At 40.0% G+C, this 14644-nt stretch overlaps 1 protein-coding gene across 7 annotated transcripts in view; it reads right to left on the reverse strand.

Moving 5' to 3' along the window:
- LOC122862946 (protein EFR3 homolog B) overlaps positions 1-14644 on the reverse strand; it is a 31968-nt gene that overhangs the window by 16035 nt on the left and 1289 nt on the right. For 4 of the 7 annotated variants that reach the window (XM_044168855.1, XM_044168857.1, XM_044168858.1 and 1 more), the window contains 2 exons: positions 3454-3530; positions 283-410 (listed from right to left, as the gene is read on the reverse strand). In XM_044168855.1, the coding sequence (XP_044024790.1) occupies positions 283-410; positions 3454-3530 (205 nt within the window). Of the gene's footprint in view, positions 1-282; positions 411-3453; positions 3531-11564; positions 11624-11842; positions 11983-14046; positions 14264-14644 lie in introns of those variants that run through there. The other 3 variants (XM_044168853.1, XM_044168856.1, XM_044168854.1) reach the window with 3 other exon arrangements.

Genomic DNA, 14644 nt, shown 5'->3' on the forward strand with positions numbered 1-14644 from the left:
CCTATAAAGGGGATCTGTAAGAACAATCTTAAGCTCTTTGATAGACTGTCTCTATGATGAAAGGCTAGTCCATAAACCACTTTTCCTATTACTGCATAGCAAGACAACCTCAAATTCTTCACAGGATTTTAATGTATTAGCTCTAATTGTGCTGAATTTAAATCAGTTTATGTGTGGCAGAGAATAAATAATACACAAAATGTGCAAACAGTATTTGTCTGGGCAGAAACAGCTGAAATGTTTTTCGACTATTTTGAATGGCGATTGACTGGTGATGCTCACCCGTATCGGTGTCGGGCCACATCCCTTGACAATCTCTCAGACAGGTAGGCTCCGATACGGTCGAGCTTCTCTGGAGCTGACAGGGCGTAGAATGTCAGCTTCTCCATGTTGGCCTTCACGAGCCCATCCTAGGAGGGTGACCAAGGGAGATTTGGGGGGGGCAGAGAAAGACAGAGAAAATAAGAAAGTTTTAGGGTCTCATTCATATGGTTTAGAATACTAAAGAAGTAGTTCCCCCAAAATGTTACTCAGAGGAGATGTACATGAGGCAGCTGGTTAAGACTGACAAAAAGGCTGTTTGCTTCCACTGAGAAAAACTTAAGTGGCATTTTGACATCAGAGTGTATAGGTAATGACAAATTAATTTACTATTCCACAACTATGCCATAAACATTCCTGGGCTAATGCAATAGTGTGTGTACTGAAGCATGTACTTCTCCTCTAAACTCAAATTGTAAGAGTATAACTAGATCACTAAGTTTCACCTCCTACTTTCCCCCTTGACCCACTTTGCTGCTCTTCAGTCTGGTCAGGAGGAAGAGAGAGCTAAAAACATCTATAGTCCATTGAGACCCCGTTTACATTCAGACAAGAGCCAAAACATGCAGTAAATGAAGTAGCACTCCCAAAAAGAACAGAAATTCGGGTAAACACTGTTTTCTTTCTATAAAATGGTACAGTTTGATAAGATAAGACTGTAATGTGAAGGAAGACATGAGGACTGGTAGAATTTGTTGGAGTTGAGTTATACACTCCAAGTTCCCTGTACATAGTTACGCAAAGCAAAGTGACTCTAAAAATACTAACTGTGCTACATGGGCAGAATATCATTCATCATTTATAAAGAAACCCTGCAAGAAAATTCCACTAAGTTTTTTCCATTTGTGAAATGTTGGAGACAAACAGCTAAATCATACCGACTTCATACAAACAGACGCAACGATAACGATAACTGGCTCTTCCCTGATCTAAGAGCTTATTGGTTTAGATGTTGGATCAACAACTTGACGCTTTAAAGGAAACTTTTCATTTGGCTCTTTACATTGGCTCCCTGTTTGTTTTAGGATTGATTTTAAGATCTTGTTGATTACTTTTAAGGCTCTTCATGGCCTGGCACCAGATTATATTTTAGACCTTGTAATCCCTTATGAACCTTCAAGTAGTTTGAGATCTTCAGGCAGGGGTCTCCTGTCTGTCCCTGAGTCCAGCATGAAAACTAAGGGGGACAGAGCTTTTGCTATCAGGGCCCCGAGGCTCTGGAACAACTTGCCCGAAGAAATTAGGTTGTCTGAGTCAGTGTCTTCGTTTAAGTCTCGTCTCAAAACACATTTTTATCTGAAAGCATATCCTGATTTTACCTGAACTGGTTGTTTATTTTACTGTTTATTTTATTGCTTCTGTGTATTTTATGTACTTTATTTCTTTATATTAACCATTCACTGTGGTATTTTATTTCTCTTGTTGTGAAGCACTTTGTACTCTGTTTTGATAAGTGCTCTATAAATAAAGTTTTAATATTATTATTATTATTATTATTATTATTATTATTCTGCCGGAACAGGATCCAGGACCTCCCAGATTGAGACCGGCACCTCCTTTGTCACTATAAAAATAATAATAAATTTTGAGTAATATTTAATGTTATCTGTTCTGTCATTCTTTTATTTCCCTAGTTACTCATAAATCACTTATTTGCCTATTTTGGATGCATTTTAAATCTGATTTTTTTTTTAAAAGAGAGAGAGGTCAGGTCAGCGTGTGAGTTCTGTGCACGTCACCTGAGCTAATGTTACTGTGATTTGAATTAGGATACTCTCAGCAACAGGGAGGAAACTGGTAAAATGTCAAAAGTAGTAAATAGTAAGTAGAACCTTCGGCCCTAATTTTCCCCCCATTGTAGCAGCAATCCACAGACAGAAGGAAAACAACAGGGAAGTGAAGGGATAGTCAACAAGAGAGAGAGAGAGCTACGAACCGTAAACAACTATTTCTATGTGCCTCCCCCTCCTGTTACGGCGTCTTCTTGTACTCTTCACAGCAGAGTTGAAGCACCTATTTGGGTCTCCAAAATAGGTGCTGAAGCTTCAGTCTGCTTCTCTAAAAAATCTCTTTCAACCTCTAGTTGAAAAGCTGATTTTTGTTCATTAAAGTCAATCATTATGTAGTTGTGTAGACTCATGGTGCAGAAGTGTTAACAGAGTAAATCAAGGAATGTCTGAGAGACTCATTGTAGACTCTTCCTCACTGATAAACTCCAATCATATCCAGTCCGATTTAAACTAGTAATGTACACTACTGCGGGACATTTTGTGTGCGCAGGAGACACACCTTACCACCAATCATCTGGGAGAAGCACTGACATACAGTAAATGTGTACACAATTGTGAGTAAATCTTATCAGATGGCTTCATTATTCCCAAGCTGCTGGGATACTGTTAGTTACAGTCCCAGCCACAGCAGCTTAGAGCCAAACTTAGAAGCCACTTTTGGAAGCACAATGAGCAGGTGCACATGCACACACAAAACAGGGAAATGAGGTCTGTGTATAGTAGTATGTCCCGTGTACTGCAGTTTTGGCCACAGATTTGACAGGTAAAGTGGGTTACTGCAGTGGGTTACTGCAGTAGCACAGAGGCACTTATGAAAAGTTTCAGCTCCTTCTTCTCCACCCAAATATATTCTCTTTATGAGTCATCTGTATTAGATCTCAGTTAATCAGAGAAAACGGTAGCAAAGATGAGGTCTGTGGTTTGACAGCAACAGCTTTGAAGAAGATAGTTAGGTATGGAAGTGGTGCAAAGTTTTCTTATCATCTCTACCTCCCTCTTCCTAAATCTAAGACATTATCATGACGCTGTGTTCATATTTACCTGCCAAGGAACTACAGATGGAAAGCTTCCAGCTTAATCTGGTAAAGCACAGTATTTCTCACAATTGTTCTGTTGTTCACTGTTCTTGTCTAAATTAAACTTAACATAGAAAGATGAACTAATCTTTACAATGACTGTGTGCCTTGTTTAGATAACAATTGCCTTACCAATAATTGAACAAATGCATTAGAAAGATCCACACAATGTCTATACACAAATCATACAGAAGACAAGAAACATAGCTGTTTGGGTAAGTAAAGGCATTACAAAAGAAACAGAAAGTGTCACTTGAGCTTCTCACCTCTGGGTCTTCTGGGAAGATGTTGTCTACCAGTCTTTTGTACCGAGGCCTGAGTGCCCCGCAACAACCACAAACCCCTGAGGAAGACAAGAGATAGGGAGGGAGGAGGGAGAAAAAAAGAAAGAGAAAGGGATGGTCAATTAGACTCGAGCAATATGACTGACAGAAATGCAATAAAAAGAAAGAGAAAAATAACAAGTAAACATGTCTTCTTTTCTCGTCCCTTCTCTGTCATAGCACTTTTTGTCTGTTCTGTGTAAGTCTGTGTAAATGAAAGAACACAGTGCTTCCGTAATAAGCTATGTCATAAATCAGTCACGTGTTCCAAAGGTAAGGTTAGAGACACGACATACTGAAGGTGAGGGTTAAAATCGCTCTATAGTGAACAGAGAGCACTCCTTCAATGACCATTGGGACATTAATCAGTCAATAACTTGTGATGTACAGTAATTCTAAGGCTGCAACTAATAATGACTTCACATTAACAACACACTGTATCACCACAGTGGTAGTGGTGGAAAATTAAATGATGAAAAGTAAATCATAGGAAAGAAAGATTAAACAAAAATCATTTAACATGTGTAGCTTTAAGAACTGTTAAATTGACTTGCAAGGAAAAAACAGCTGCAGCTAATAAAATAATAATGGGTAAGTAAAGTCTTGACAATAGGCTGGTCAGTATGATTGTTAGGGGCTTATTTAAGTGGCACACTTGAACACATCCGTACACATCATTAATTTTATTACTGTAGGTGCAGTTGTCTAGCCTGCTGTGACAGGTTAAAATGATCGGCTGAAGTGTAGAAAAGCAGGCGACTGCTGAATAAGACAAGAGACTAGCAGAGCTCCGTCAATAGCTTTCATTGTATCAGGGCAAAGAAACATAGCAAGCATCCACAAAACTGCATAGTCAAATACCCTGCAAGAATACCAAAGTTGCCAAATGTTGAATTAAATTCACCAATGTCAGCACTAACGTGATGCCATAATTCACACAACTGAGTCCAAGAATAAAACATGAAGATGTGTTCATCTTTATGGAGCTTCTGGTAAACAGAAACTTGAGGAAAACCAGATATGGAAAGAATGTGGTCACAAGACAATTACAATGCTGCTCAGATGATCTCACACACACACACACACACACAGTCTCTCAATGCAATCAAGACAGCCTTGAAGAGAAAGCTGCAACACACTGAACAGTGATTTTTCTGACTTTGCATTGAGGAGAAAGCAAGCGGGGCATCAAAGAGAGAGATGGATTCTCATTGGTTGAAAGAATTCAGCAGTGGTGAGTCATAAGGAGACCCTGGGAGAACGAAGAAAGAAAAAAAAAAGGGATAACCTCCAAAAAACATTTAACCCTTCATACAGCTCTGCATACAAATTGTTATCTTCCTGCTTCTATCGACCAAGGATATATAAGTGTAGGAGTCACAAAAGCTAATGAAAAAAGTAGGTCATTATGCTGTCAGCAATGCAGTCCAGTTTAATGAAGGATTTGATAGCACACAATAGACAAAAGCAAAACAATCTGAAAAGAAACAGCTTTGCTGCTTTCCTTCCTCCTAATGTCATTTTCCTTCCTTCTATTCTCCCAAAGGAAAAAATATTTCATTATTCATCATTTTAGTTTGCTTTTAAGTTCACAGATTGAAGCCTTTTTTGCTGATGTGGCACTAAAACCACATTCTGAGAGCATACTGACCAGACATTAACAAGATTACCAGCTGCCCAATCACCCCCCCACCCCCCACCCCCCAGCCCCAACCTCACAGTGTACTGTATCCAACATACAGTAGATTCTCCCTTGACTCGTGACACCAAGACGACACATTTAATCTTTTTAATGCACCAACAGAAATGTATAACTCTTTAACTAACCAACACAGACAGCGACAAGCCTGGTGCCTTGTGATGAACACTGTTCACACTATGAGACACCCAGCCTCCTACAGGGATTAGATAGCCCAAACCAGCTGTCAACTGGTGTTACACGTCCTAAAAATTATAAAATTCATTTTCTCATTATAAAATGGACCAACTGGGCACAGTTCACACAGATGATGGAGGCAATCAGCTGCTATGTGCCTGACTCAACAATGCAAATGGACGAGCTGAGCCCGGCTATAACACCACTTCACAAGACACACAACAGCCAAGTTTGATGTGCAATAAACTTGAATTCCCAGTGATATACAGCCATAATAAAAAGAAAAAAATGAAACAAACAGGCCACTGGAAATAAAGTAAGGATGAGGAACAACCCCAAACACACACGCAATATGTCCAGACCCACAAGTACCCACACAAAAAAATTGAATAGGACTGCAGCTAACAATTATTGTCATTATTGATTGATCTGCAGACAATTCTCACGATTAGTAAATAAATCGTTAAGCCTATAAAATGTCCGAAAATACTGAAAAATGGCCATCACAACTTCCTAGAGTTCCAGGTGTTGTCTTCAAATTGCTTGTTTTTTTTGCTTGAAAAATTGGCTTCAACAATTCAATTATCAAAACAGTTTGATTTATTTTCGATCGACCAATCATTTCAGCTCCATATTATATAGCCTGAATGTGATCGCAAGTCTATCCATTCATACATAGATAGTTTGAATGTGACTGTAAATACAACAATGTGAGTGTTATACGTAATTGTTTCAAACGAAGGACAATGTGACCTCAAAACTGTATTGGTTAGCCCTATGGGTACTGTATGTGCGTCTGTATGTATCTTTTACACCAAAGCAATGAAGGCAATAAATGGTAAGTTAGCACTTTTTTCCAAAGCGCTTTACAATTTGCCTCTCATTCACCCATTCACACAGCAATAGCAGCAAGCTACCGTGCAAGAAGCTGGCCTGACTATCAGGAGCCATTTGAGGTTCAGTGACTTGCCCAAGGACACTTTGACATGTGGACAGGAGAAGCTGAGGATCGAACCACCAACCCTGTGATTAGTGGACAACCCACTCTACCTCCTGAGCCACAGGAGGTAGAGCCTAATAATGCTCCCTCTTCTTGGCTACATTTCAACATCCACTAGCGTTCTGGTATGTTATCAGTGACCTACACCTGGGAGGAGGGCAGTCAGCACAGGCAGGATGTCCTTGAAAAGCCTTTTAATAAAGAAAAAAAGGCATCCTTAGTGTCCTCACCACTTAAAGGCCCTTCTGCTTCAAGGCCTCGGTCTCTCTAAAAGTTCTGCTGAACTCCGCAGCAGGAGCTCTGCTGGAGCTCAGGCTTATCTCTGAGAGCTGTGTGTCTATTCATAGTGCTGCTCCTCTCTCCTCCATCACTTCAAACACTAATGAGGCCTCTGCATCCCTCCCTACCTTCCTCTCGTCCTCTGTCCCTTCCTGCTGCACCCACCCAACCTCCCTCTATCACCTTCTCTCAGCCTTGCTGTACTGGCCCGGGGCCTGAGTGTAGGAGTCGCCGGTGAATTAATGAAAATGCAGCAGGTCCCAAGTGTAGAGAGGAAAGGGTGGAGGACAAAGAGTGACACAGACACAGGCAGTGAAAGAGAAAAAGAGACAGGGATGGAAGTGTGATGGGGGAGGTGGACTGTGATGCACTGAATGAGTCACAGATTAGTGCTACTTATTGCATCTTCTCTGTCCAGTACAAATCTGTCCTGTCCTGTCCGCTCTGTCAGCAGTAGGGGGAAGAGATTTTTGGGAGGAGCATAACATAAGAAAACGTTTTTGTTTTGTTCAGTAGTGCTATTGTGCCAAAAAGCCACAATTATTAACAGCTCAGTGGGTGCAGCAATTTACATGTTATCCCATACTCCTGTGGTGCACTGCAAGCATCTGCATTTTCCATTACAATTGTTATAAGTGTTATAAGTTCTACTCATAGGTAATGTCCTATATTTTAGTGTGACCTTAAAGTTGCTGCCATTTTTTTCTTAGGCCAGCTGGTAGGCCAATTACATGCAGTGTAAGGTGGTACAAGGTGGCACGTCACTATAACAATAAATGCTATACTGTAAGACTGCAACTAATGATTATTTTCATTATCAAAAGGACATCTTCAAATATATTTATAGAGATATTCAGTTGAAATTATATGAAAAGGAGAAAAGCAGTAAATCCTCAAATTTTAGAAGCTAGAACCAGTGATATTTTTTGCATTTTTTTCTTTTTCTTGAAAATCTAAATTGTAGCAGATTCATTTCAAATCGACAAATTGATTAATTGATTCAGCTCTAAAATGCAACTGGCCATAATTTAAAACATTAACATATTCTGCTTCCAATGTGCTTAGGATAAAATGTGCTGCAATACCACGATTCTGTTGGAAATTCCTCCAGCTGCCTCACTGCCACTCCAAGAGAAAACTGCATAATTTCAGAGTTGTGTAAAAAAATAAGTTGTTTTGTGTTTCTGGTGTTAGTAATGGTGGGTTAGTGTGGAAAAAGCTAAGACAGAGCAACAAGGTGGGTGGGCAAGAATGGATGACAGCGGTGAAAAGCACACATAGGGGGTCTCACGACATCCACCCACTCTGCATGGCAAGCTGACAACACATTTAGGGGCTGGACACAATGCGCCTCCGCGGCTCCATACACACTCACGCACAAACCCACACATAAACATAATCACACACACACTGAGGAGCACGAAACTGAGAAACAATGAATTACTGGTTGCTGGTAGACAGAACAAGACAATAACGAGAAGGCGGACATCTCTGCAGCTTGGTGCACCAGAGTTGGGGAACTCTGACCTGTGTGATGTCCTATTTGTTTCACTGAATTACACACCCATGCCGAATGAATTTATTTGTGCATATGTGCATACATGTCAGGGGTTTTCGCCCCTCAGATCACCAGAGCAAGGAGCCAGCCAATCACAATGCTATTTTTATCCCCGAAACAATGTGCTGGTACATTAACAGATTACACTCTCCATTTCCCCCAGGATGTCAGCTTAATGTTTCCACTTTAGGGTGAGAGAGAGATAGAGGGGAGGAAAAAACTGCATGCTGAAGAGGCAAACAAAAAATACATAGCACTGAAAGACATGTTTGTGCATGATATAATAAAAAAAAAATCCTCCACACGCTTATACAAACAAGGTCAAGTGTTAATAGGAATACTGCTCTGTGGGCCGCACATATCAGCACTTGACAATAGCACACCACAAACCAAAAAATTCTGCATAACGTCCGAGACAAAAGAAATGTATCTAAAGGAATATAATAGTCAAACTAATTACAAAAACACACACGCATTCACACAAGTTAATGTGTGACAAGTAGCCCAGCACATCTTGCAGTGTCATATCTGCACCTGCTGTCCCAAAGCTGCTCTGTTGTACCCAAAGTCACGTGGCTGACAAGAGAGAGTAAATATAGTCCTGGCGCCCTGCAAGGAGAATATTAAACACACTTTGTGTTTAATTTGTGTATAAATGTGTGGCTGTGTCTGCAAGAAAGAGTCAATACATATATAGACCTCACCTTCACCTGGGGTCATGCAAAGCACTGGTTTTACAGGCCACACTCACAAGCACACATACAGACTCACAGAAGCAAACAGTCTACACTTATATTTATTACATTTATATACATATACCTATGCAAAATACATGATACTTTTCATGATGGTTACAAAGCATGTTGCCCTTCAGGGGTGTTATTACATAAGAGGGAGGGGGGAAGAGATAGACCAAGTCCTACTATTTTTACATCAGCAAACAAAGAAGGACAAATATCTTGGATTCACACCGTGAAATGCAAGCACACAGCAGAATCTACAAACACGCAGAGAGAACAAGACAAGAGACAAGGAGAGTGTAAGCAAATAATAAATAATGAGCTAGGCTGATTCAACAGCCAACCAATATGCACATAAGCTGTCGCTCAGCTAAGGAGAGGAAGTGAGTATCATGGAGAAGAGGCTGATAGCATTAGGGAAAGCCTGACAAAGAGTAAGATATGGGAATTTTTGTCACTGCAGGGAATGACAGCTATTCAAATTTGTTGCATATATAACCACAACATCAATCCATCCCCCTCTTCTCTCTGTCACGACGAGCCCTACCTATTGAGAACGTAACTTGAGGCTATTGACATGCATACATACTGCAGACACACTTTGCAGAAGCATATGTACAGTATATACATTTTTTTCAGCCATCAATCCATGTAAGTCAAATTCAAAAGCGCACATTCGATCCATTGTAGGTGGCAGCGGACATGGCTGGTATAATGCAACCAACATACTGATGTACAGACCCAGCTGCCAACAAATCCTCGTGACAAGGCCAATCCGACACACTATGAATCACAGCCAAACAGGCACAGAAACTGGGCTATGAGGGACACAAGCCTAGAGTACTATTTCCATACAGTGGCTCACCAGTGCACTGCACAGTGAAGCCTAACTGAGCTTGATCTTCCAGTGTGCAGTGTCTAGGGCTGTACCGAAAAGTTTGAAGGTTCATATAATGTTGACATTCGAATTCTAAAATCAACATTCAAATGCTGCTCAGCATCTTTTTTTGTCTATTCATTCTGTTTAAACCCAGTATTTCTGCACAGTTGCAGATAAAGATTAGGCTACACTAATATTATTACTAATATTATTACCTCCGCCAAGAAGGTTATGTTTTCGGTGGCGTTTATTTGTTTGCTTGTTTTTCAGAAAAACTACAATTTTCATGAAACTTGGTGGAAGGGTGTAGCATGGGCCAAGGAAGAACCCATTACATTTTGGACCGGATCCATGGCAAAATGAACTGAATTAATATTTTATGTTTGCGCTAGCTTCTCTGTCCTCTCCTCTGCGTGTTTGACCGAGGGTGGAGGTCAGCTCCTACACACACACACACACACACAGTGTGGACAGCAGAGCAGAGAGTAGAGGTAGCGTTTTACTCGAGTTGTCATCAACTCGAGTAAAAGGTGGAAAAAGGTAGAAAAGTGATATTTCCACTTGCGTTGTCCGCAGTTGTTGTTACAACCACAGCGCGTTTGTTAAGCTAATAGCGAATTGTTACAAACAAGCTAAAACTGGACTACTGGCCTTGGCGGTGGTCTGCGCTTTCCGAGTGCCCCTCTAGTTAGTATTATACTATTTGTAGAATTAGATTCCAGTGGTGGCTGCGTAGGATTGTTTCCAACTCGTGTGATCCAAACATTTCCAATAAGTCCAGAGCGTTGTAAAGTCCAAAAGTCAAAATTTATTGAAAAAAATACAGATCATTTCCAAAATTCAAAACATGTTTTTATCAAACAAAATATTCTGCTGCAATCCATATTTGTTGGTGTTTAGCCTTTCAAAAACAACATTTAAGTCTAAGGGCACGATTATTATTTCATCATTATTTTATGACCTTATTGGATTAGCCTGCTGCCTACATGCATTTATGTTGACGAAACTGACGAGTTATATTCATTAAAGAAAGGTGATTTAATAAAAAAAAAGACTAACTCATTTAATTCGATTAATCACTTTATTCAAATTGAGGGTTTAAATTTTCTTTTTAGGGTGATGATGTCATAAAATATGCCGACAGACATTCGAATCTTCATCGAAAACCTCAATAGACGCTTCAAATGTAAAAAAAAAAAAAAAAAAACATTCGGTACAGCCCTAGCAGTGTCTGTGTTGATCATTCATTTGCCTACAAACCAAAGTCTTTTTCCATCAATAGTCTGCAAACTCAAAGCAAAGCTGACTACATTTTTAATTAGTGCTAATCAATGAACTATATATCAACATGTCCCCAGTAACACCAGAGCTACAGTAAATGATAACACCGAGGGCTTTTTCTTATGGTATGAAAATTTCAGAGAAAAGTATCCTGAATTTTAACTTGTAACAGCACATATACTACTTTTCCTGTTTTCACGGAAGCATGAATTTATCATGTGCTACCTAAAATATTAAAGAATCGTGAAAACCAGGACAACAAGAAAATTAAACATCTATACAGTAAGCTTCACAACATCTCGCAGTCTATCACACAGATAACAACAACAGTTAGCTGAATATGTTACAGAGAAGTGCAGAGAACACAATGTTACCATGTCAAATCTAACAGAAGGAAACAATGTGAGTAAAAAGTGTAATACCGAATAGGAGTCTATTACCAAAAATAAACATCTTCAAAGCGGTGTCCTCTTGTAAGCTTATACTGTCATTTAATAAAGCAGTATCCTCATAAGAGTCCAAGTTCCCATAATGCGCTTTTAGGTAACATTTCACCTTAGTGACAGTTGGAGTCTATCACAAGAAAGCTAAGAGGAAACGTGTTTGTAGAATGTAGAAAAACTGGATGAACGTTGGATGCTTCACATAATTCACATGCTCACACAGCCTAGAACACACACACACAAATACACAATGGAAGAGTGATTGTTATTCTTACCGTACATCGATCGTGATGTTAGAGTCTCTCACTACAGACGCTTATGTTCCCTTAATGCAGCGTCAGTCGCTCATACGGACACACTGCTGTGCCAAGAGGCACCGAAAACACACACAAACACACACACTCCGGGATAAATGCCTGCACGTGTGCTTGGAGCTAAAATGCGCACCGTGATTGGTGCAGAGCCTAGCTCGACGCAATGAATTACACACACTCTCCCTGCCGTGCAGAAACACACACACACACACACGCATATATACACACGCACAAAAGGGGGCTGAAAGGCAACGTCAGAGAGAAGCGTGCCGTGATGACCTTGGATTTTCCCGTTTGGTCTTCTGCAACAGAGCTCCTTCTCAAGGGGGTAGTGCAGATTTCACATGCAGGTGCACATACAAACACACCCACCTCACTTACAATCATTTCTCTCAATTACAGAGAAAGAAACAGAGAAATGGGGGGGTGGGGGTGGGGTAAGAGAGAAATATACACCACAGGGATAGAAAGGGAGAAGACCTCCCACCCACGCAATCTCCTTTTCTCCCTCTCTCCACCCCCTGCCAGCATCACTCTTTCCCTCCTCTCCATCATTAATCTTCCCATGCATCCTGCTTAACTTAATTTCAGTTTTTCCTTCTATGCAACTTTCTACCACATTTCCTTCCATTTTCGAGCCCTACTAAAATGTCCTTTTCCTCTTTCTTCATTTTGTCAGGGTTTGAAATAAACTTTTTGCTCTAACATCCACAATGGCTGCCTGGTGGATTCCTCAAATATACCAGCCAGTCTTTTCTTAACCAGTCACTTTTTTTAATGCAAATAAAATTTAAGAAAATGTCTGATTATATAACAATGTTTACTGGCATTTGCATTTTTAAAAAGCTGTAGAAATGCAAAACTGTGAAATATTATCCTTTTCAAGATGTCAGTGTTTACTCATTCTCTTCCAGGTTTAATTTTCCAACACCATATTGCATAAATACACTACTGTTCAACAGCTGGCTCGTCCCTCTCAGATGGCAAAGCTTCAAACCTGCCATAACTGTGACAAACAAAAAAACAAATATGATGTTCACATAATTGGCTCTAATGTACAAGTTTGCAGTGGAACCATAAACCTGATGATGCTGCAGTGTCCTTTTAAAAGCATGAACGAGTGCTTGAAATAAAAATGTATGCCTACTCAACCTTTTCGGTTCAAATTTTTTCATTATTCCAAATATCAGTTTAGAGATAACATTGCATGAATTTTAGAGACTGACTATCAGCATTTAAAAAGGGGTTTTGGGAAACATTTAATAAGAAGCAGCTTATACGGTGTGAGAAAGCGAAGATCCATTATAAAGCTTGGTTTTGCAATTACCAAAAGTGTTCAGCTTTAATTGAACAAGGAGAAGAGAGTGGGTTACATTAGGACTGGTTCAAAGAATTAAAGATGGTGGTGGTTGTTCTCAGTTGGGAAACTAATAAAAATAACACACAGCTGTTCGTCTTTAGACTGCATCCTTATACTGTATGATACTATCATCCGCTGCATTTCAGTGCAGCTTGGAGCAGGTAAGAAATGAATCTCTACACTTACTGTGACTTTCCTTCTTTTTTTTTTTTTTTAACTTGGGTTGAAAAACAGGGCTCTTGTGTGACATCACTTCGCCTGAATAATCATCATAGTCATTTACAATCAAGATTTGTTTTCTTCATCCTCACATGCCAGAAATTCTGATTGCTGGCATGATCAGCAGTATTCCCTGTGGAGCTATATGCATCTCTTTCTGATGGAAGAACAAACAGTCCTCTTATCCAACGGAGAGCATTTACTAATGTAAGATTTTATGAATCAAGCAACATTAAGGTAGCAAGTAAGAAAATAAGGCCCAGACTGAAAATGAATCAAATTTCCCTTTAATCAGTCGACACTGTTCAACAGCAACCTGTGCCAATCACAGCCAATGTTCCTTTTGATGTTGGCCTACTCAAGTGCTCAAGTACCCTCTACAAACTGTGAAATAAGCTGAATCAATTTTACGGGACAGGAGGCAGCTCAGAGCCAAGTCAAACCCCAAACGGTAATTTCCATTTACGACATGACATATTTTTGTCGGGCATCATGGAACTATATGGAAGAAAGCAACTTTTCAGTTAAATAATTCTCTGCCAGAAGGAGCCAGAGAGAGAACAGAGGAGATGGTGTTTTCGCTTACCCTTGCCAATGCGATGGTCCAGAAGGGTACGGCAGTCCAGTGCCAGCCTCTGAGAGGCCGGGACATCAGGCGCAGGCAAGGGCATGGCAGGCAAACAAACACACAACAGCCCACAAACACACACACACTCAAACACACACTAGTCCTTTCATAGATAGAGAAAACCTCCTAACCAAAGCCAAAGCATGCATGTAACACTACAAGGAGCAGACAAAAAAAATCTCTAAATCTTTGGGAATTTATTTTTTTTTTTTTACTTTTGAAAAAAGTAAGCCTACCAATACTCACAAAAAATTGAACTGCTTTCAGTCACACAATTCCTTGGCAGATAAGCTAAATGCAAAAATGGACTCACTCACATGCATCCACAACTGCCCAGTTTGGCTGCAATAAACACTAGACACATGTACACGCAAACATACATTCAAGCCTGAACAGAAAAGCCAACTCCAACTTCTGTGTGAAGTTTCACACTCGAACAAACTCACAAATTCACTAAGAGTCCCTGCTGAACACCAACTCGTATGTCCCTGTCTTGAGGCTTCTGAGTAATTAATGTTAGTACATAGGCAGTTTGACCGTATTAACGAAGAGATTA

The sequence above is a fragment of the Siniperca chuatsi genome, linkage group LG16, assembly GCF_020085105.1.
Source record: "Siniperca chuatsi isolate FFG_IHB_CAS linkage group LG16, ASM2008510v1, whole genome shotgun sequence".
Classification (NCBI taxonomy): Eukaryota; Metazoa; Chordata; class Actinopteri; order Centrarchiformes; family Sinipercidae; genus Siniperca; species Siniperca chuatsi.